Raw genomic sequence first — 25,503 nt, forward strand, 5'->3', positions numbered from 1 at the left:
CAAGAAATGAAATTTGAGACAAAGCGGTCCAAGAATAACTGGACCGTCTACAAATAATTACGTCTGTCAAAACAATTAGGTTGTAATACCACTACACGATTATCAGACAGATGGTCCTTCAAAATATATTTCAGTTGGAACGCCTATTACAGGACAGTAACTTGATTTTCCGGGGAGAGACACGGAAGCAGGAGGTTATTTTGCGGTCGGAATACACATGTCCAGCTATGTTTAGTCCAGATTATTTTACAGTACACATTTATTCCCTCCATTTTTATGCAGAATATTTTCTAAAATTTATAAAAAAAAAATATGTTCTTAACAGATCGTAATATAAATGTCCACCTCCATACCAATTATCCGACCATTCTGCCCCCCCCCCCTTTTCCGGCCAAAAAAGTGTGCGAATAGTCCTCTCCCTGAAAGTATACTTAAAATCGTATTTATTTCAATCAAATAACATATTATAGTGTCTGTAATTAGATTAACCTTTATATGCCACTTTATCTAATGAGATATTTATTTTGAGTACAATCTTTAATATCATTTAGTTAAATGTACCTTTCATTTGCATATTGCTGCACTATAGCGTTAAGAAACGTAAAAATGATAACCATTTTCAGATTCAGAGGTTATGAAAACAAGTAAAGAATGTCAAAAACTCATATGCCATGCTGATTTCATTACTTTAATTGATTGTTATACAAAATGATTTTATTTTAACCAATATTAAATCAATAATTAATTTCTCTTTCCATCCTGTGAAAACTTCAAAATGATCATAACATCAGACAATTAATTGTCTGCAGCCTTAGGTGCAGGTGTGGATAAACCAACTGAATGGTAAACAAATGATGAAATTTGAGGGAAGTAACTTGACGTAGAATAGCATTTGTCTGTTGTTATTAACTATGGCAATGATGGATAGTTTAGCTGTTGAGAGAAGAATTGTTGTGATTGCTGTGGACGATAGTGACCATTCGGAATTTGCATTTAACTGTGAGTAAGATCATTTATATAGTTGTGTTATACAACTTAAAGACAAAAGAATTATTTATTTCAAGATTTTAAAGAAAATAAGCAAATGTGTTAAAACTTGGTGTTAAGAAAGTAAAGGACAGTTTCCGTACTTTTTCGGGTACTGATGAACTTGAGTTTTAAACTAGGTACTTCTTTGTTAGCTGATTTTCTGAGATATAAATATTGAAAGTACCGTGGGACTAGAAATATAGCATTTTACTGTAGTTTTTGATCTCTAACAAAATGTTTAACAGACTAAGTCTATAATTTATAAAAGATCACGTATTTTTTACAGTGTAAAAGGGTATGTACGTCGAGCAGTCATTATACGGTGCTTCTTTATGAAATACGATTGTCATTTAAAAAAAGTTCTGCTACTTTGACTCTTAATTTCAAATGAGGGTTTAGTTTACATTTTATTTAGAAAATTATATTCGCGTTTGTTATTCGTGAAGCTGTTCTCTTTCTAAATTTATAAATAATTAGATAATTAAGAATAATGATATTTCTTAAAAAATCGCTTTTTTTATTCTATGATAAACAAATCTCGACTATTAACAAAACTATTTATTAGTTTGAAAAATATCTGTCTGCGTTTTTAGAGAGAAAGAGTAGATTAAGATTCTGTTGCTTTAAATTTAATCATTGCTTTATCATCATATTTGGTTTATCGAATACTTTTTAATACATGATTCTTCCCGTGGATTCTTCGTAAAACTATAATTTTCGGAGGGAATTGGAGGGGTAGATAGTTGTCTATTGTAAGTAATGTAGATTTTTATAGTTAAACAAAATAAGATTCATAGACGGTCAAGTTTTAACAGTGAGTTTTATACACTATACACAAAGTACTTCGCAGCAACACTTACACTAGATGTACGGTGTTATTTTTGTACTGTGTTATCTTTGGCACTGAGAAAGATAGTATTAATCATATTTCGCTATAACTGTCTTCGAAATTTGTTAACGTTTTATCAGTATTTACAGAAGATTGCATGAAATAGCTACAAATTATCATATTTTGTCATTAATTTTCCATGACCAGACAGACTATGAATGTTTTCAATTAATACGCTATTCAAAAGCAGTCCGGGCGTTTACACATAATATCGATGCAATAATGAATAACTTTTTTCTCCCACAAAAGTGAACGTTACTTTTATCAATGAAAAGTAAAATCACAAAAATACTGAACTCCGAGGAAAATTCAAAACGGAAAGTCCCTAATCAATGGCAAAATCAAAAGATCATACATGATCCTGAAGATAGCATGTATGATCTGCTTCACTTGTTAAGAGGAGACACCGTTGTCTTCTGTGACAGAGATTATTACGATCAACCAAACCATAATGGTGGCGATAAAACAATCTTTAAGTCCAAGTTTAAGTCGCGCATGATTTTTTTATTGGTTAGAATTGGCTGTGAACTTTTGGTAAATGTCGGTAACTGCGAGTACTCTAAGATTTGTGCTTTATGTCTTGTTTTGCTTTGAGGTATGTATGTTTTTGTTTTGTATCGTTCTGATGAGTTTAGCCCTTATCAACTATTTTTAATAGTTTGTTCTTATAATTTAGTATCACATCACTGTCCCAATTTAGGGGGCAGGGTTTTGAGAAAGAAAAAAACATGATTAACACTGCCACATTCTATATGTGCTTATCTCAAGTCAGTAGCCTGTAATTAAGTGCTCATCTTTTTTTCTGTTTCTCATACTTGTTTTTCGAGATTGTTTGCATAGTTTGTTATTTGTTTGTGCCGTAACGGTATGTTCGGCGCTTTCAAACATGTTTAACCCCGCCACATTTTTTATATTCAAGTCAGGAGCCTGCAGTACATTGGTGTCGGTTGTAATATTTGTTTTTCGTAAAAAAAATTTTTTTATAAATTATGTTATTTTTCTCAATTGAAATGTTTCACATTTTTCATGTTAGAGCCTCTTATACGACGGTAGGTTTTTTTTTTCTATTATTGTTTGAAACCGTACAGATTGTCTATAATTCCTGCCATACATCTCATTTAAACTTAGTTGGATTAGGTAGTTGTCTCGTTGAAAATCATACAAGTTATCCTTGTTTAGCTCACCAAGCCCGAAGTGCCCCATGTGAGCTTATACTATCACTTGGCGTCCATCGTCGTCCATCGTCGTCCGTCGTCGTCTGTCGTCGTAAACTATTTCAAAAATCTTCTCCTCTGAAACTACTGAGCCAAACACCTTCAAACTATAAATGAATGTTCCTTAGGGTATCTAGTTGTTTATGAATTGTATCCAAAGTTATGATCCATCAACAAACATGGCCGCCACGGCTAAAAATAGAACATAGCAGACAAATGCAGTTTTTGGCTTAAAAACTAAAGCATTTACAACAAATCTGACATGGGGTAAAATTGTTACATAGGTCAAGATCTACCATCCCTGAAATTTTCAAACAAATCAAACAAACCAATGTTGGGTTGCTGCCACAAAATAATTGGTTATTTTTACTCTCATAAGAAGGACTTTTCCTTACCATCTGCCATTCATTTGATGTGATGTTTCTCACAACAAATATGTTTTCAACCACAATAAAGGACATTTTTTTTCAATAAAATACAGGAACAAGAATGTTTTGTTTCGAAAATAAATGTGTGTTTCATAATTGTCATTCTCAAATATTTTGATATGTCTGACGTGCGTTTCGATAACAAGGCTCCTCAGTTACATCAAATTAAAAATGAAGTATGAGTTAGCAGTACTTTTTTGCTTCAAAATCTTTGGGACAATTTCCGTTAAAGTTTAGCTGATCAGCTAGTTAAATTTATTTTGTAAACCGTTTCAACCAATATTGTCTTCGTAGTGTTCTCAATCTTATTTTAAAAACATTCACGCAAATATCTTCAGAAGGTTTGGCCAGATATTTGTAAAGGTACACTTTACATTTTTACATGTTTTATATATTAGAGTATTTTCGTCTTCTATGTGCTTTAATCTGATCGTGTGTTTATCTCATTTTAGAAGATCAGATAGACTGATGATTTAGTCTAATCATTCACCTTTAGTAATCTACCAGATAACTTGTCATTAACAGATAATATTTTTCGTTTGTGGATTGTTTTTATCTTGTTAGTAGGAACATCTATACAGAAATTTTGTAAACGAGCTGATCATACGCAAAAGTCTTCTATATAACTGAAAAAATAATGTAAATATTTGAAAAATATGGCTTGTGGTTTACTTACCTCTTAGATTTGTGTTTGAAGTTCAACATGTATGTTCTACATACTTCTGTTTTAATCTGATGGATGCTACAGGTGTGTCTTCAATTGTACCATTAATATTTATATATATTAAGTATTTGCACTAAACAAATAAACTCCATACAGTAATCATCATCATGAAAAATTACTGTATGAATCCGAAGAAATAAAGAGTTGTGATAATGATGTTAACCGTCGTTTTGTATTGTTATGCTGCTGCTACATTGACGGTATATCAAACATTATCGGTCGTCCAACTGTCTATATCAATCTGCTCAGCTCTTTTAATAAAACTCCATATCACGGCTTTGTGACGTCAAATACGTTGACCTGGCCTTAATAACTTTGACCCGGATATATCAGCGACGTCATAATGTTTGAACCGACGTTGATAAGTTTGACCCGAAGTATCAAGTCAACTTCCGGTTGCTGGTGAAACTAAGACAATACTTCCAAAAGACGCAAATGCAGCCCGATAAATCGATTATCAGGTTATCGGCATATTACTATTGTAAAATATCAGCTGCTCGACATAATATGAATGCTTTTTGATCTCGTTCGCTGCGCTTACTCGACAAAAAGCTTAATATTATGTCTTGCAGCTGATATTTTACGATATCAACATGCAGACAACCTGATAATCGGTACTTATTCTATCCATGACGTTAAGTTTGCACTTGTTTTTCTATTGTAATCCTACGCAATGGAATTGTCTTAAATATTTTTAATATTTTTCTTGAAAATACGTGTGTAACCATGAAATGCGACATCAAATACTTCCCATCCTCAGTACAGCACAAATAAAGCATGCACGCTTATATAATTATATCAGGAAATATTATTAATCGAATATTTTTAAGGATTTGTGATTCGTTAAAACTTGATCTCATGTACATTTGTATTTACTCAGATTGCACGCCAATACTGTTGTGTTAAGCTTTTCGTAGGTCAAAAACAGCATATTGCACAGGGCATACAGCATGTTACTAAAAATACATTCTAGAAATCCCCAATTTTACATTGTTCATGCAATAGTTGTTGATTAATAATATAACAATTGTAGCCTTTGGTTGAGGTCAATACGATGTTATATCGACCTAGAGAAGCATATCGACTCGGACTTCGTCCTCAGTCAATATGCTTCTCTTAGGTCGATATAACCTCGTATCGACCTCATACAAAGGCTATAATTGTATAATATTTTGTAAAGCAAGAATACTATATATATGAAACAACAACATATTTAGCTATTATAAATCAGACATGTGCATTGTATCATAGCATAATGTGTAAATATAGAAAGAATTTAATGTGGAATTATGTTCTTCTTATGTACATCATCACGATATAATTTCTTCGAGGGCAATATTTCATAGGACACTATTTTGCTTTACATGTTCATAGTATTAACGTTATCATTATCATTGAAAATTTTTAAGTTGTTTATGAGCACCAGAAAGGGATATTTCTTTTAACTGTATCCATTGATTTTTGAATTTTCAAGTGCATTGTACACCTGTTCACTATTTTAATGCATAACCCTATTTGTAAGATAGAAAGGCAATCAATATATATAACTAACAAATTAAAGCAATTCATACAAGCACGTACACAATTTTATATATCCTATAAATATGAATATTATCATTATTACAATATAATCGATTATATTCCTTTACATTCAAATGTTTCCAATAAATCTATCAATTCCCTTCCATCTCGTAAAATTGAAAACGTTTAAAAAAACTTTTAGTTTAATTCTATCATATTACATTTGCTTAAATATGCAAAAGGGATGAGAAACAAGTTAATAACACTTATACAAATTCTCCTGTGAACAATTTTAAAACAACATAATCTTTACAAAGCATTTTTTTCAACTTGTACGGGTGCATCTTAACTAATGTGGTACTCGGTGATGGGACGTGTTTTTTTTTCAGTTTCAAATAGAAGCTTCAAATAGAAAATTCTAAACATTTTTTCCCCTCTTTTTTGTACGGTAAAGTTCATTAGGGCCCTTCTTAATATGTGTATATTTCCCAACTCATTCGCTATACCAATATGTTTGGGGTAAATTTTGATTTCAACTAAGTTTAACGTAATTAGTGTATGTACTATTGGTAAATCATTATTGGTTTCGGATTTTGCTACAATAAAATGCTGGATTAGTTATCCTTTACTTGCTTCATTCCTATATTGGAAGTTTGACTTTTCCTGTAGAAACCTTATTAGTGATGTAATAGCATGACACATCCAAATATGTACGGTGATGTTATCTAAAGAGCTCATAAATTTAGACGCAACCCATGTAAAATTATTGATCAGTTTAAGAGTTTGTAGTACGATCTTTTGATATTGTCTCAACTTTATCGGTGTATTTGATTATTTACACCATTACTAAATAGAAAATACTAATAAAAAGAAAATTTGGAAAGGAAATGGGGAATGTGTCAAAGCGACAACAACCCGACCATAGAGCAGACCACAGCCGAAGACCACCAATGGGTCTTCAATGTAGCGAGAAACTCCCGCACCCGTAGGTGTCCTTCAGCTGGCCCCTTAAAAAATATGTTTACTAGTACAGTGATAATGGACGTCATACTAAACTCCGAATTATACACAAGAAACTAAAATTAAAATCATACAAGACTAAGAAAGGCCAGAGGATCCTGACTTGGGACCGGCGCAAAATTGCGGCGGGTTTAAACATGTTTATGATATCTCAACCTTCCCCCTATACCTCTAGCCAATGTAGAAAATATAACAATACGCACATTAAAATTCAGTTCAAGAGAAGTCCGAGTCCCATGTCAGAAGATGTAACAAAAGAAAATAAATAAAATGACAATAATACATAAAAAAAAACAGACTACTAGCAGTTAACTGACATGCCAGCTCCAGACCTCAAATAAACTGATTGAAAGATTATGTCTTCATCATACTTATGATTTTACATCCTGTAAATATTTTATATTTAAGGCATTGGACATTGAATTGCTTTTCTCGGAATGTTCATAATTCCTTTACACTTATTACGTTTTATGTATACTGATTGGTCTTTTAGTTTGGGCAAACATCTATAATACTAAAATTACGAGGTCCAATTTGTCAGCCGTCATCACGTAAAAACGACGAATCACAGAATTCAACTTTATATATGACTAATATAGTACAAAGGTGTAGATTAAAAATTACACCACTCCAGGCCCTTTTGTTTTCCATGTAATTAATATTGCTAATAATTAAGAAGTTCCGGGTCGAGTCCGCTACCGATACCAATAGTATATTCACCTGTTTCCTATTACCTTATCTGTACGTTCCGCATCTGACAGGCGCACCACCAAACGTTGTATTCAGGATTTTAATATGCTATATACACGGGTCATAACCACAGGGTTGACACTACTAAATTGTCAAATTGTTACCTATTGTTGTATTTTATTCAGTAAGACTTTCTAAGATAACAATACGAATACTAAAAATCTGGACTAAAAATAAGGCGTATAGGTACAGTTTTCAATTTGTTAGTGGGCATGACGTAAAACAGCGAAGCAAAGAATGCTGTTGATTAAAAAAACTCCATTCCAGGACCTTTTGTTTTTCAAATAATTAATATTATTGTTTCAGTTCGACGGGTTCAAACAGAAAGACTTGAAAGCAGAGAAAAACTGTGTATCTTAAATAATATGCATGACTTTATCAGATGACAATACTAATACTAAAATAAGGCTTGCGCATAGTTATATACTTTAATTCAGTCACGAACCCGTGATATCACGGGTGTGTTCTAGTGATTTATTATAAATACCGCGCTGAAGTACATCTATTATTCATAGTTCATTATTCAAAATTCAATAATGAATAATGAAATAGTTTATGTTTCATTATTCAACTTGAAGCGGTGAATAGTGAAATAAAAATTACAAAAAATTGACTGTGACACTATAGCTATATCCCGTATTTCTAAATTCGTCTTTTTTTTGTGTTATCTAGCCAAATATTCAAATAAATATCAGAAAAAATAAATAAAAACACTCTTTAAATTTTAATTTGATATATTTATCTAGTTCCTAGTTTAGGAGGATAAACTAGTGGGCTTTCCTAGCTATTTTTAACAAAAATTCTTTGGTTCAATGTAAGGACGACATGAATACCAAAACATTTTTTTTCAAAATTGAAATACTCTCCGTGGTCCATCTTTTTTTTTAATTTTCACTGGACCTTTTCTATTCTTCATCCTTTTATAAATTATAGATAAAACAAGTCGATTGTGCCGCAATGACCATTAGAGGAGTTACGGAGGACCTAAATGCCAAAATACGCGTGAATATTAAGAAGTAGCCAATTTTGAATAACGAATTAGATATTTTGAATAATGGAATGGACTGCTGCGACCCTTTAGCCCCTAATTATAGATATACCTTATACCTCATTCGAAAGCTTATTACGAGAGGAACAAAAGGTATATAGTCAACATGTTCCGCAACGCATATTAGAGGAGTAACGAAGGACCTAAATATCGAAATACGCTTGAACATTAAGAAATAGCTTATTTTGAATAATAATGGAATGGACTGCTGCAACCCTTCAGTCCCTAATCAAGGCAACATTTATACACCAAATTAAAGCTATTGATAGAGGAATAAACTGAGTATAAATGATATGTGCCGCAATGACCATTAGAGGGATTACGGAAGACCTAACTGCCAAAATACGCGTGAAAATTAAGAAATAGCCAATTTTGAATAATGAAATAGATATTTTGAATAATGGAACGGATGCTGCGTCCTTTTTACCCCTAATAAAAGATATACCTTATACCTCATTCGAAAGCTTATTACGAGAGGAACAAAAGGTATATAGTCAACATGTTCCGCAACGCATATTAGAGGAGTAACGAAGGACCTAAATATCGAAATACGCTTGAACATTAATAAATAGCTTAATTTGAATAATGAAATGGACTACTACAACCCTTCAGTCCCTAATCAAGGAAAAATTTGTACACCAACTTAAAGCTTATTGATAGAGGAATAAACTGAGTATAAACGATATGTGCCGTAATGACCATTAGAGTGGTTACGGAGGACCTAAATGCCAAAATACGCATGAAAATTTAGAAATAGCCAATTTTGAATAATGAAATGGATATTTTGAATAATGGAATGGACTGCTGCGACCCTTTAGCCCCTAATTATAGAGATACCTTATACCTCATTCAATAGCTTATAAAGAGAGGAACATGGGTGTTTGGGGTTGAAGGGGGGAAAATGGGGTTTGGGGTCATGGGAAAATGTATCTTTGTGGGAGAAAGAAAACACACCAAAACAAATCCACAGACAGAATAAGCACAATGGATTTTAAGATTACAAATATGTTTGATCAGAGAGAGAATATGGCGCAAGAGGTAGACATTTTGTAAAATACTGATGAGGAAACTCTCAAATGGGGAGAAGTAGGTCAGGACTCACCCTGGATTGTCAAAGACATTAAAGATGTTGACACGAAGTGTTGGTTCGAAAAATTATAACCTTGTGCTGGAAAGAAAACATATCCGCACTTGGGGATGTGAAACACTAATCAAGCAGCTGACCACCGTCTGGGCAAAGAGAGACCGATGGAGCTGTGCAAATCGTGAGCTATTGGATGAAAAATACCAGACGCACCGGGTATGATTACCACGACGTTTATGTTTAAGGACGGTATGATTGGAAGTGATCATTTAGTTTATAGGAGCATACCGAGGAGGGGAATGTTTTTGAAGGGACTGTTAGCATCTAAATATAAGATCAGACCGGCTCCGTCGTGAAATTGCTGACCACGCTTTAAGTAGAGTCCATACCCACCCGGGCGTTTGAGGATTTGAGGTAGAGACCGTTGCCACTTGGATTCACTCTGCAAACGGTTACGGTACAATCCAGACCTTAAGGCCTTGTTGACGACTACACCACCCAAACCGCTCAAGGTTCCAACACCCAAGGCTGTAGAATAGTCTTTTGCTATCATGGGGAGTGCCCTCATTGCCAGCCCTGCCAACATTGGTAGGAATCCACCTACTTTTTGCATGTTTACCTTCATTTGGCTGGTTCTCAGCTCCCGATTCATACGACCAGTACCTTTTTTGAAGAAGCTTGGTAATCTTTTGAACCTGTCGAGAGGTGAGCCAGGTTTGCATGGGACAAAGGAATAGAGACTGGGAACCTTTCTTGGCAGCCCGTAGTAGTTAAATAGGTTTACCTTTTGTCAAGTTCAAACCATGTTCGTGATAAGTCATTTATTCATACCTCGAGCTCTCGAAGATGAAAACGGATGGTGAGATGTTCACATCTGAGATCGATGTGACTACCGTCTATGTCGTTGAGATATGTTTGCATGCGATTGCTGGTTCGCAAGATCAATGGCAATTATACTAGGTTCTTGGGGGTTTGAATAATTTTCATACCAGGACCGTCTGCGGGAAAAAAAAGCTGTAGATGGAAGACTGCTGTATACCATTTACATAACTTCCATGATTGATATATCACTATTCACCAGAATGCTGTTGATTCTGATGATATCTACAATTTGCTCCCCTTCTGTATAGCCGTTTGTGATCATACCGAACGTGAAAATCTGCCACTTGAATTCCAAGACTTTGTTGGTGCTATTGACAACGTTGAAGTCTACTTCATAGAGTCTGGCGAGGGTCAGCGTTGCTCTTAGGGTCGCCCGGTTGGCATCGGTGATGATCTTCGTTTTGTGTTTGTTGAGCCGTAGCTGCCGCTGGATTTCATTGTTGATGTCTTCGAGGTCATATGAACCTGTGCTCAGTGCGATTGAAAGCATGTTGGCACCATCGTCGGGAGAGTAGCGGAAGGAATTGTTACATGTATGCATATGAATGTTAGGGATGAAGTTATTAGTTTCCAGGTTCACCAAAGTCATCTCGTAGGTCTTGGATTCCTTGAGTTGCAGTGGGGGTTGAACCGGGTAAGGATTTGGCTATCGTTTCTAGAAACGATGAAGGAAAACCCATGCTTGGGATTGGTGTTATTAGCAATTTGTTGCAACCATGTGTTATCCATTTATGTATGGTACACCATTGTCACATATTTTTGCTTCCACTCTTCGATACCGTCATACTTCTCAGTTGTTCAATTACCTGCACCACGATCGCATAGACTTCGGCAGGGCAGCTGGCAAAGAGGAGTTACTTGAAGGTGAATTTTATTCATTTTTTTACTTTTTGTACACGACGTTCATCTTCTGACCATCGGATTCAAAATTCAGGATTCTGTCGGAAATCACAAGTGCAAATACCTCGGTGTTTGCAGGTACTTTTCGCTCGAACTCGATCAGGTTCTGAATGTCAACGGTCGACTCTTTCAACCGATCGGACTGGTGACTCACATCAATGACAAACAGTGGGTACAGATCGACGAAATCGGAGGGGTTAATGTTGCAGTTGCTGATAAAACGGTCCATGGTGAAGTAGTTTTTTCAGAACTCTGCGACATTCTTGTACACTCTGGCGATCTTGGTTTGTGTGAAACTGGCATTGAAGTCTACCGCCGGGTAGCGTTCTTCTATGAGAGAGACGTAGATAGTTCGCAACTCGCAGTGTTCGAACACGGCTGCATTTTGAGTCCGATCGTACTTTTACGGTCTGAAAGGCTTCGATGGTGTATCTCGGTTTCTCCCGACCGCTCTTGGATGACAAACGCCAGTGGAACTGTAAGGTTTGGGTAACACTTGTAGAATCACACTGTCGTATTCGGAAACCACAATCGATCTTACTCTTGCTCTGGATGGTCTTGTACAACCGTCGTGTTTTTCATCGGAAGGAAGGAAGAACGTGAGGAACAAACCAAGAAATCTTACTCAGGATGATTTTCGCCACGTCCACATGTTGACTTTCGCCAGGTCGTTGACGGCAGCAGCAGGATGGCATTGTCGTCCGAGTTGCGCACGAGTGACAATTCGTGCTTGAATCCATACACAATCTTGTTGTAATCGTCTGCAAAGCCGAAAATGTGTCTCAGGGGTATGGTCAATGAAAACGATCCTTTTTGGCGGGCTTAATGATAATATTCCCATTAAGTGCTGCAAACCCTGTGTTTTCGGCCTCGGCTTCGGTAGATGAATTTTTGTACCACAGCTAGTTGAAACCTTGGGATTTGGAGAAATTGTTGAGATAAATCAACATTCCCAGCATGGTGATGGCAACGACTGGGTCGTTGATATGTTCGATCAGCTGGCCTGAGAGCTTGCATTAATTGTAACTGATGGTCTTGAAGAGATACATGATTCCATTGTGAATGAGAGACACTAGATCTGCATTAGCATATGCACTACCGTGGTTCTTTTACAATCGTCCCTCTACCAAGAGATAACTTTCAGCGGGATGGAGGAACAAGTCTTGGGTTTAAGGGCACTGGGGTTGAGAAAATTGCCGTTGAAATCATCTCCCCCGCTTTAGATCGGGCGAAGGATCACGCAACCGCATTTTCAACATATGCTCCTCATATCGACTGGAACCCACTCAAAATTGCATTTGCAGGACCATTTGAACTTGCAGGGCTGGGGTTCCTCTGTGTCCAGATATTCTTCATACTTCAGTTCCATAAAGACATCTTCGAGCTGATCCATAATTTGCATCGATATTTTTCATTTGCCTTCGTGCTTGTAAAAGCGATGGTTACAAATCCATAGGGTTTGGACCAGCAATGCTTACACAGAGCGTCACATTGTTCCTTGGTGAGATCGTTGCAGTGATCGCATCGGATGTGGTCGATATTCTTAGCGTTCTGTTGGAAGAGGCAGGAGAAGTTGGGATTCTCCCGGATCGACTAGCGGGGCAGTGTGAAGTAGTTCTGGCACAGGTAGAAACAATCTACGTTGTCCTCACACGTGTTCTGTTTTCTCAGCATCAAGTCGTCGAACACCATGAGGTTCATCATGAGGTTATTGCGGCTGGGAATAAGTTCTCGTGGGTTTGGTACATCGCTGCCTAGCTCGAAGAAAAAAGTGTCGATACCACTCGGGTGTCGTGGTGGTGGTAAGGTGTTGACCACATCGATCAACGAGTAGGGTGACTTGCCCTTACACTGTAAGAGGTCTCGGATGTCTTCTTTAGGGAACCTTTTTTCCAGCGCTTGCTCCAACAGCTGGTAGATAGGTTGGTGAAGCGATTATTCAAAGACGAACAATCGATTTTAGTCGGAGCCATCCATCGCGCAGGAATATGTTGTTCAGCAACGTCGTCTTACCACAGTCCGACTTCCCAATGATCGACCGTCTTATCGATCGATGAGGTAGGAGGTAGTGATTACTCCTCGTGGGGGCGTTGGCACTGTAGGAAATGTCTTTAACGTTCATTTATTAAAATAAAATAGCGATGGTTTTCTGCGTGAAAGTTGTAGGAAGACGGACACAGTTAACACCAGCGAGGTAATGACCAGCAACGGGCGACGGTGAAAGGTTGGCAACTGCAAGGTGTGCGATGCCAAGAAGTCTCAGTTTGTTGCTACAACCGGTACAGGGTACATGAACAAACTAATCAACCGATTACCCATGGAAATGCTTCTACCCGGACACAACTTCACCGGGCCAGGGACTAAACTTAGCAAGCGACTACTTCCCGATGGCACCCCGAAGGCTTGGTCAAAACCCATTAATCAAGTTGACCAGGCAGCATATCACCACGATCTTTGTTATGCCCAGCACAAGGATGCAACAGCACGCAACTCCATCTGTGACGAAGCTATGCTAGCCTCGCTTAACACCATTCCCAACTCTACCACACGCGAACGCTTGGACTGCAGCATCGTCGGACCTATCATCGGTACCAAAATTGGATTCGGTCTAGGTGTTAAAAAAAATATGCGTTGGACCGATGAGCTAGCTGAGGAGTTGCACAAACCAGTTCGACGCTAGTTTCATAAACGCTGTGTAGCGGTGGGTGGTGTGGATTAGACCTGGGCGGACTATCTCGTTGATATGAGTGACTTCTCCTGGGACAAGAAGGGAAATAAATTTATCCTGATCAATCTCGATGTCATTTCCAAATATGGCTAGCTGATACCACTCAAGTACAAGAAGGTGTGACGGTGCGGGATGCCCTCTAAGCGGTGTGCCGAAGAAGCTATGGACAGACAAAGGCACTGAGTTTTACAACAAACATGTAAATCAACTGCTTCAAAAGCATGGTATCGATCTCTACTCCACCGGGAACGAAGAGAAGTCGAGTATTGTCAAACGTTGGAACCGCACCATGAAAGAGAAAATGTTCAAATACTTTTCAGCCAACTCCACACGCACCTATATCGATGTCCGGGACGATCTTGTTCGCCAGTACAATACCACCAAGCACCGCTATCAAGATGGTCCATGTTGCCGCAAGTCATAAGCTAAGAAACATGAAAACAAGTTGTATTGGAATCTTTACGGGAGCATACCTCCCATGAAACCACTGCGATTTTCTGAAACACCAAGAAGAAAAGTACATTCGAGAAGGGATACACCCCCGCTGGACCGAGGAAGTATTCACCATTTACCTAGTTTTGTCAGAGGTCCACAGGGCAATCTTTTCTACGATCTTTGATCCATCTCCTCAAGGCTTTCAACCAAGTCCGTGGCCGCGGTGAAAATCTAGTTTCCCGAGTGAAAGTATCCCTCGTTCTCATCATCCGCCTTACCTGTTGGATTAATTTTTACAAAGGTGCAGTGCATGGTCACATTGTTTTGTCCCTTAAAAGTTCCACCCGTGACATCCGAGAGACCTTTAGGAAAGTCTGCACGTCCATGCCAATAATGGGGGTCATATTCCAGGTAGTAAATACATCTTTAAAGGCTTTCTTCGGCGAATGTACCTCAATTTTATCTCCAATGGCTTTCCTATCTTCCCAAATCTTTTCCTGCACCTTCTTTAGCAGTCGATCTATCGGTAGCCTGCTAACCCCTTTCAACCAAATTGTTTTGCCTGGGTGATAATCTCCTTCCTCGTGTGGGGTTTGGGGCGACCATGAAATTTAAGATTTGTCTTCGTTTCTATCAACTCTCAACCAACTGATCTTTCCTCAACCGGGAGTACCCTCGAAGGTGGTTCATTTTGGCTATACCTCTCAGGGCTTTGACGTTTTTAACTACTAACTCCATGTTCACTATTGGATCCATGTCTTTATCCTAACAATAAAAAAAATCAATTTAGGTCACCCCAAACCCACCGTCCCAATTCACTGGTTTTTAGACCCAGTTTTCGGGCCTACAAAACATATATATCCTAACACTTCCGATCCTGTGCACATGATTGCGTCACATATCATTTATACACAGTTTATTCCTCTATCAATAAGCTTTAATTTGGTGTATAAATGTTGCCTTGATTAGGGACTGAAGGGTTGCAGCAGTCCATTTCATTATTCAAAATAAGCTATTTCTTAATGTTCAAGCGTTTTTCGATATTTAGGTCCTTCGTTACTCCTCTAATATGCGTTGCGGAACATGTTGTATATATACCTTTTGTTCCTCTCGTAATAAGCTTTCGAATGAGGTATAAGGTTTATCGTTAATTAGGGGCTAAAAGGTCGCAGCATTCCATTCCATTATTCAAAATATCTATTTCATTATTCAAATTGGCTATTTCTTAATTTTCATGCATATTTTAGTATTTAGGTCCTACGTAACCCCGCTAATGGTCATTGCGGCACATAGCATTTATACTCAGTTTATTCCTCTATCAATAAACTTAAATTTGGTGTATAAATGTTGCATTGGTTAGGGACTGAAGGGTTGCAGCAGTCCATTCCATTATTCAAAATAAGCTATTTCTTAATGTTCAAGCGTTTTTCGATATTTAGGTCCTTCGTTACTCCTCTAATATGCGTTGCGGAACATGTTGCATATATACCTTTTGTTCCTCTCGTAATAAACTTTCAAATGAGGTATAAGGTTTATCTATAATTAGGGGCTAAAAGTTCGCAGCATTCCATTCCATTATTCAAAATATATATTTCATTATTCAAAATTGGCTATTTCTTAATTTTCATACGTATTTTGGTATTTAGGTCCACCGAATCCCCTCTAATTGTCATTGCGGCACATATTATTTGTACTCAGTTTATTCCTCTATCAATAAGCTTTAATTTGGCGTATAAATGTTGCCTTGATTAGGGACTGAAGAGTTGTAGCAGTCCATTCCATTATTCAAATTAAGCTATTTCTTAATGTTCAAGCGTATTTCGATATTTAGGTCCTTCGTTACTCCTCTAATATGCGTTGCGGAACATGTTGACTATATACCTTTTGTTCCTCTCGTAATAAGCTTTCGAATGAGGTATAAGGTATATTTTTTATTAGGGGCTAAAAGGTCGCAGCATCCATTCCATTATTCAAAATATCTATTTCATTATTCAAAATTGGCTATTTCTTAATTTTCACGCGTATTTTGGCATTTAGGTCCTTCGTAACCCCTCTAATGGTCATTGCGGCACAATCGACTTGTTTTATCTATAATTTATAAAAGGATGAAGAATGGAAAAGGTCCAGTGAAAATTTAAAAAAAGATGGACGACGGAGAGTATTTCAATTTTGAAAAAAAACATGTTTTTGTATTCAGGTCGTCCTTACATTGAAAATACAAAAATAGTTAGGAAAACCCACTAGTTTACCCTCCGAAACTAGGAACTAGATAAATATATCAAATTAAAATTTAAAGAGTGTTTTTATTTATTTTTTTCTGATATTTATTTAAATATTTGCTAGATAACACCAAAAAGACGAATTTAGAAATACGGGATATAGCTATAGTGTTACAGTCAATTTTTTTAATTTTTATTTCACTATTCACCGCTTCAAGTTGAATAATGAAACATAAACTATTTCATTATTCATTATTCATTTTTTAAACATTGTATAATGAATAGTGAACTTTTTCATTATTCATTATTGAATTTTGAATAATGAACTATGAATAATGGACGTACTTCAGCGCGGTTTTTAATAATTGAAATTAACTTTGAATTAGTTTTCAGTAACTATGAATATCTTCAGATCGGTAGGTAGTAAGTAGTTTTTTTTTTTTTTTTTTTTTATCTTTTTGTTAGAATTAAGCTGTCTTGAGTCTACTAAAGTTTATATATGATATATTATAATGGGTTAAAACTATTTCGCTGAAATGGACAAATATGTTGACTAGCGCTTCATAATGTGTGTGTCTGTCATAAACCCAGCGCTTGTAATCAAGTGGATGTTTTTATTAGGTGTTGTCTGTCGTATTTATTTTTATTTTATTTTTTAAGCTTAAATTAGAATTTTGTTTTGAATTATTTCACATTTTGGTATGTCGGAACCTTTTATTTGTTTACTATATGATATGGATTTGCTTATTTTGTACGTTGATATATAGCTGTTAACAGGCTGTTCATTTTGTCTCTGATGGATAGCGGTTATCAGCTTGTCAATCTTACCTTGTCTCCCTGTTTTCACATATAAGCAAAATATTCGACAAGGCTTTAATAGGACTGAATCAAAATACAACAACATTAGTTATTGATGTTTCGGTACCTGTGTCAACTTAAAGAGAACCCTAAGAATTTTGAAGCCTGGTTTGGCATTTGTAAATTTTCAGCTTAAAGGTAATGACTTCGTGTGCATGGTAAAGCTTATACGCGATGCTGATGTCGGGCGCCATATATTTTCTACACTAAAGTATTTCTTAGAATATTTGGGTGATAAAGTAAACACCGATTAAAATAAGTGAGTGTTAAGAAAACAAATAATCTCGATTCTTTTCATGTTAAAGATAAACGATTTGCAAACAACATGCTCAAAGATAACAGGTTAATCATTTTTTATTTCCAAGATTACAGTAAAAGCAATTAAACACATGAAAAGGACGTTTTAGTTTATTTAGAATCTGAGATACACGTGCAACTACTTAATACAAGCTGTTTTACACGCAACACAAATAGCTAGTAATTAAACAAATAAGATGAATTGGCAGTAGTACATATACTAAAAACGTTTTTGATGAATCGCGAATATTTGTTCTCATATATTCTCGTTGCACTTCTATGCTGCTTTCAATATCATTATATATAAATTTCCATTTTACTTGAAGTCCCGTTGATCTATAACACACATTTCATTTGCTGAATTTAGAATTATCCATTTCCTGCAAAATTCCTTATACTTAGAGATACTCTGCGTGTCCCATGAAATTTTTATAGCAAATTCAATTATAAAACTAATATTCTTTTATAAAGGTGTTGAAGTTATTTCTGTTTCATGTAAGCTTTAGAGAATCTGTTGACACACTCGATATTGGTGTATTCGTTGGTTATATAAGGTTGACTTTGAACAGGGTATTGATTTTATGTCAGAACAAATAAAATCAACGATGGAAGGATTTCAAATTGCTGATAATAGTTCTATGAATTTCCATAGGGAAATGTTTGACTGTGATGTGAAAATGTAAACATAATTGGGAGAATCCAGTCTGGAAATACACGATTTATTCATTTGTTGATAAAAGGCCTCACAAAAGCAGAGCGTACTCGTATAACATTGAAGTGTGTCTTTTGTTTTTGTGTCAGTTGTATATTTTTTGCTTCGTACAAATTGATGGAGTTCATGGTTCATATCTGCCATATTTTTTTCGTAAATTAACTAAACTATTAAGATTTGTAAACTTTTTTAGCCGGTTGGTCTCCGAGCCGACGACCGTCTGAAGTATACTAAGGCAGCAACCATTTGATTTTCTGGGGGGGGGGGGGGGGGGGGGGATATGTTTTTTTTTGGAAAAAAAAGTTTGTTTCCAGTTTTTGGAGAAAACAATAATTTGTTTTTGATTATGAGAAAAAAAAAATGTTTGTTTCACCCTCAGCTGCCACTATATGTAATGCTAAAATTGAAAGAAAAAAATTGTTTTCGACTTGTCGTGAAAAAATAGATTGTTTTTCGCCGCAGGCCAAAAAAAAATTGCCCCCCCCCCCCTCCCCCCCCCTAGAAAATCAAATGGTTGCTGCCTAATTGTTTCAACTAGCGCAGCTTATTTAATACAAACCCCAAATAAAGTTCCGTAGCTGGTTCCTTTCCGTCTACGTTTTGTAAGCACGCGGAAATGGTTTTGTATTCAATTCATTCATTCGGCAATACTCGTGTGAATCCGCTACTCTCCTTCTATCATGAAGGTACATATGTACGGATGAGGCCGAATTGTGACGAATGATTTTATGACAACTCGACCCACTCAAACTAATTATTACAACTTGCGTTACTTTATCAAACGCGCACCACTAAAAAAAAGAAATATAACGAACTTGAAGAAATGTGTTTACTCATTAGATTGTTATCTTCTTCTTTAAAGTAAATGTATTCGACAATAAACTTTTGTTGTGCGTATCTACAAAACATAAATAGTTTTAAGTGATTTCTGGGTTAGGCTGATAATGTTACTAAAATAGTAATAATATAATAGAAGTTATCACGGAATAAGATCATTATAAACTGTCTTTGAGCTTCTTCATCATAATTACACAATGACAAATGTTATTACTTCTTTTCTAGTAGGAAATACCTCCTGACATGCAAGCTTCATATGAAAGATTGACAACCAATTCATTACAATTGTTTGTAAGAACCATGCAGTTAACCTAACTAGCATTGTAGCCGTAAAGAACATATTGATAAATGTGAAATGTAACAGTGTAAATTTTGGAAACTTTGTGGTACGAGTGACAATGAGACAACTGTTCATCCAAATCACATTGTGTAAAAAGTAAATCATTATAGGTCAAAGTAAGGCCTTCAACACATCGAACAGCAAGTTCTATATATTTTTTTTTAATTACTACAAACGTTTGTCAAGTTAACAATTTGGAATTAATTCTCATAGTCCTAATTTAGTGCCACATGTAGAGCAGGATCTGCTTACCCTTCCGGAGCACATGAGATCACTCCTAGTTTTTGGTGGGGTTCGTGTTGCTTATTCTTAAGTTTTCAGTGTTGTGTTATGTGTACTATTGTTTGTCTGTTTGTCTTTTTCATTTTTAGCCATGGCGTTGTCAGTTTATTTTTGATTTATAAGTTTGACTGTCCCTTTGGTATATTTCGTCCCTCTTTTGGAACAGGCACTTCCAAATGAAAGTTGGGGATTTCACCAGATCTTAAAGCATAAAAAACATTCAAACATTGAAGTATTCCATTGGTAACCCTAACTTTTCTCATTACTGCTATTAAAAGCAGTAAAACGGATGTATGTTGTCATGTAACATAACAGCGTTCTGCATCTGAAAAAAGTCACTCTGAGACATTCAACCCGGAGCAAAAAAAAGCACAGCTTATTGTAAGTTTCATACTACCCTTAGCACTGGTTTCGGGTAATTCTCCGTTGATCATTCTACATTATGTATATCGAAAAGACAGTAGTAGGATTATACGAACTTATATCGGACATAATTACCATGTACGTCTATTGTTGTAAGATGTACAGATTCACTAATTCATATCTTTACAAAGAATATCCGTCAAGCCAGCTGATTTATAGCAATGTTCGTTTGTTTCTTTTAGTTTATTTAACAGAGATAAAGAAAAATGGAGACATCCTTATACTGGTGTATGTTCCAGAGTATCATAAAGTGGTACAAGCTCGTAAGTTTAACCGAAACACTGTATTTCTAAAAGACTTTACAAGCGAATGAAATGCACACAATAGATATATACTAGTATAAAAGAAACGATTCGTCCTACATTTGTTTATGTTTTGTTCAACATATACGATTAAAAGGTAAACGACAATGATACAGCAACACATCAACATTAGAAAATCAAAAGACATATTTTTTAAATAAGATGGGGTTTTTTTTCGAAATCTGTTGTCTGACTTCGCGAATCAGAAAGGACAAACTTATGCAAGGAGCCTGATATGTTTTGAATTTATTTACTTACAAACAGTATATATTTACTGAAGCTTACGGTAATATATTCATACTTTTCGTCTAAAATCACAAGCGTTTCCGCATAATACAATTCAATTTGGTTTGGTAGTAAACTTGATATTTATGTTGGAATATTTATTCGTTCGGAATGTGTACTCCGTCATTTAAATGTTATGTTTGTGAGTTAGCACCAGTCCTTTCTATACGATCTTTCGAGCTAAAGACGATTGTTAAAGCAGGATAGTTCTAAATCATTGTTGTACCAAGCTCTTCTTGCTTGTCTTGATTCATTTTGATTCGGTTTTGCTCAAGTAAACAAAAAAGCAAATTTACATGTTATTTTTTCTAGCTGTTTTACTCACAGATCCAGGTACTGTTTCGCAGCTAATAAAAGAAGAAGAACAGCATACATGTAAACTGGTCAAAAGATACTCCGATAGAATGCAAGCAGTTGGTGTAAGTTTTGCTTAATTAAACAACAAAGTAACGAACTAAATAGAATCATATTCAAAACAGTGTGGCTGTGGTCATTGATTGACGACCTAAACTATCCCATTGACTGGGACAGATTATGTGAACGTTTGTCTGTAACGACCTCTGCTCACTATGTACTTGTAAAAGACATTTAAACTGTGGGGTCACAAAAGGTTCTCAACACCTAAATAAAGTAATTAGAAAAAATAATCAGGAATAACACGATGTTATGATTTATATCAATAATATAAATCAAAACATAATGTTATTCCTGATTAATTTTTCGAATTATTTTAATATTAAAGGCGTTAAGATCCTTTGGTGACCCCACAGTTTAAATTCTATAATAAGTAAGTAGTGAGCAGTGATCGTTACAGACAAACATTCACCTATTGTGTCCCAGTCAATGGGATAATTTAGGTCGTCAATCAATGGCCACAGCCACACTGTTTTGAATATGATTCTATATATTCATTAATACAGCTGAGTCGGTCTTTACTTTCTCTTAATTTCAGTATCATTATATAAAATGATCTCTTGATTCAAACGGTCACATCTAGTTCACAGCGAAATATTGGACATTGTATATATATACTACTAAAATGACGAGGCCCAGTGTGTAAGACAGTATGACGTCAGACCAACGAATCAACGAATTCAACTTTATATATAATTTATATATGACAATAATGTTGATTAAAAATTATATCATTCCAGACCCTTTTTCAACATAATTAATATTATGTGGGTTCGTGGTTTAGTGGTTAAGACCGAGTTCGATTCTTACTCGGGGCGCTGGAAATTTCAGTACATCACAGACCATCACAAAGGGTGATTTTCATCCTCCCACACACTTCATTGGTACCTATACTATAATGGGTACTTTGGGGCCTCGGTTTGTCAAAGTTGTCCCCTACTTTGACCTGAAAATCAATCTTCTGACATCTCTCCGGTTTGCCTGTTTCCGTCGAGTGGCCCGTAGGTTCTCTTCGAGTACTTCGGCTTCCTCCACCATTTTTATAGACTGCCCGGTACCCTAGCACTCCCTTTGTGTTTGGTAGGGTTTGATGGTCCTTGAAATAATAAACAGCTGCGCCATGAGCGCATGATACGCCCGACGTCTTGTGTGGAAGTTTTATGCAATAATCATAAATAGTTTCTGAGAAAGTTTTAAGCAATAACCATATATTGTTTTTGAGACACGGCGGGGACATGTGAAATCCCCAACCCTGTTTTTTTTTTACAAAAAACTAAATTTCACTAAAATACAAGTTTGAATCAAAACCAAAAAGTATACAGATCTTTAGATTAATATAACAAAGAAGTGTGTAAAGTTTTAACCAATAATTTAAATTTATTTTTGAGATACGGCGCGACATGTAAAAAAAAAACCTCTCCTGTTTAACAAAATACTCAATAACTCCAAAATAAAGTTTTGAATCATCACCAAAAAGTATACAGATCTTTAGATTAATATAACAAAGAAGTGTGTAAAGTTTTAAGCAATAATCATAAATGGTTTTTGAGATACGGCACAACATGTAAAAAAAACCTCCCCCTTTTTTACAAAATACTCAATAACTCAAAAATGAAATTTTGAATCATCACCAAAAAGTATACAGATCTTCAGATTAATATAACAAAGACATGTGTAAAGTTTTAAGCAATAATCATAAATCGTTTTTGAGATATGGTGCGACATGTGAAAAACCCTCCCCCTTTTTTACAAAATACTCAATACTCAAAATAAAATTTTGAATCATCACCAAAAAATATACAGATATTAAGATTTATATAACTAAGAAGTGTTTAAAGTTTTAAGCCATAATTTAGAAACGTTTTTGAGATATGGTGCGACATGTGAAAAAAACACACCCCTGTTTTAGTTACAAAGTGCCGTAACTCAAAAAGTTTTAATCTTTTTTTCACCAAAAAGTATACAGATCATTTGACCATCATAAGAAACAACTATGTTAAGTTTCATGAAATTTGGATAAGTCGTTCTCAAGTTACGGTGCGACATGTTTACGCCGGACAGACAGACGGACGGACGGACGGACAGACGGACAGACAGACAGACAGACGGACAGACAGACGGACGGACACCGGACATTTGTATACCATAATACGTCCCGTCAAAATTTTGATGGGCGTATAAAAATTGTCGTAGATATACGTTAGTAACACATCTCCATAAATCCCGATAGGGAGTGTACATGGATGCCACTGTACCCTCGCAGATTTCGAAGGGTTCTTCGGATAACGGAGGCATTTACCATTACATACATATATATTACAAATAATCATCTCTACCGCTTTCGTAGACCCAAAAAATTCAAAAGTTTAGTATATCAGCATTTAGATAAGCATAATCATAATCTGAAATATATAAAATTCCAACCGCTCGAAACCGTTCAAAAACAACCAGGAGAATCGCACAAGCAATTTGAAAAATCACGCGAAGTTCGCGAATTGTTTTGGATAAAAAGACTTCAAACAGCTTATCCTCTCGGTCTAAATGATAAAATATTAGGGCAGGGGAACATATCTAAAACTCATATCGATGTCATTAATATTGTTGATAAACGACTTAGAAATAATAGGTCTCATGGTAAACGCAAGAACCGTAATCAACGCATTAAACATCGTATAAATTATACACTTGCTGATCTGTTATCTATAATAAAGAATAATGGCAGACATCAAGTATTATGCAAACTGGGTCAGATACCTATAAGTAAATTATATGCTATTTTTCTGGAGTGTGATAAAATTTCCTTTTTTAGCCCATTTTATGAATACACCCGTATTATTACAGCCTTTTGTCATCACAGGCTTTTTCCTCTAATTGATAAACCTGAAAATCATAAACGACATTTTCTCAAATTAAAATATATAAATAGAGGTATTGATTTTATTAATTTGTCTAGCATATTCAATGACTCTTCTGTCTATAGCTTAATACCTCCATAATATAGAACAACCCATTATTTCGTATTCTTATAAAAAAAACGAGCAGAAAATTGATTTTCAATTATACGTCAATTACAACAGACGTCAATATAGAAAATAATGTTCCTTCCACTTGAGATTGCGAAACATCTAGTTTTAAGTATGTTCCCTATGGTCATGTTATCACAGGAGACCTCAACATCGTCGATGACCGTGAAGTCATAACTTTTCTAAAGAAAGGACCGAAATACCGTCCTCCATCTACAATAGATTGGAAACAGTGTCGTCAGGTCATTAAAGACGCTCTGTCTGCCTATTGTAAAAATTGGTGCAAACGTGAAAAATCCGATAAAAAATCTTTAGACAGTTATTTGAATAAAATTATGAATACGGTTGATATTCGAATATCTCATTTGGAAAACAATTCTGAAATAAATAATATGAACCATGATATACCCATTTCTAGAATAAAAAACAAACTCAAGGTACTCGCAGAGCGGTTTGTGTTCGTACCGGCAGACAAGGCAGCAAATAATGTAGTGGTGGTGTGACGCATATACTACACGAAAGTTCTTCAAAATGAAATTATCAATTCCTCTACATTCAGGTCAGTGCGCACCACAGAGAGTCAAATCGTTAACAAGCATACCACTGCCACTGCCCAGCTTAAAGCATCTTCCGAATATTTGAAAGTCCCTACCATGTACTGGTTACCGAAATTACACAAAAAACCATTTAAATTCCGTTTCATCTCCGCTTCCAGTAAGTGTTCTACTACTAATCTATCAGTGCTTCTAACCACCTCCCTTACTACTATCAAAGAACTGGTTATTAACTTTTGTAATAAAGCTTATGAAAATAATGGTATTAATTATTTTTGGAGTGTTAAAAATTCTTTAGAGGTTTT

General features: G+C 35.7%; 1 protein-coding gene across 2 annotated transcripts in view; it reads left to right on the forward strand.

Annotated features, from left to right (window-relative positions):
• The first annotated feature begins 708 nt into the window (after positions 1-708).
• Positions 709-25,503, forward strand: part of LOC139527658 (universal stress protein in QAH/OAS sulfhydrylase 3'region-like) — a 34,442-nt gene continuing 9,647 nt past the window's right edge. The window contains exons 1-3 of one of the 2 annotated variants that reach the window (XM_071323203.1): positions 709-999; positions 20,803-20,883; positions 21,535-21,626. In XM_071323203.1, coding sequence (XP_071179304.1) covers positions 912-999; positions 20,803-20,883; positions 21,535-21,626 — 261 coding nt within the window. In that variant the 5' untranslated portion in view covers positions 709-911. Of the gene's footprint in view, positions 1,000-20,802; positions 20,884-21,519; positions 21,627-25,503 lie in introns of both variants that reach the window. The other variant, XM_071323202.1, reaches the window with a different exon arrangement.

The sequence above is a fragment of the Mytilus edulis genome, chromosome 6 (assembly GCF_963676685.1).
Source record: "Mytilus edulis chromosome 6, xbMytEdul2.2, whole genome shotgun sequence".
NCBI classification, from domain to species: domain Eukaryota; kingdom Metazoa; phylum Mollusca; class Bivalvia; order Mytilida; family Mytilidae; genus Mytilus; species Mytilus edulis.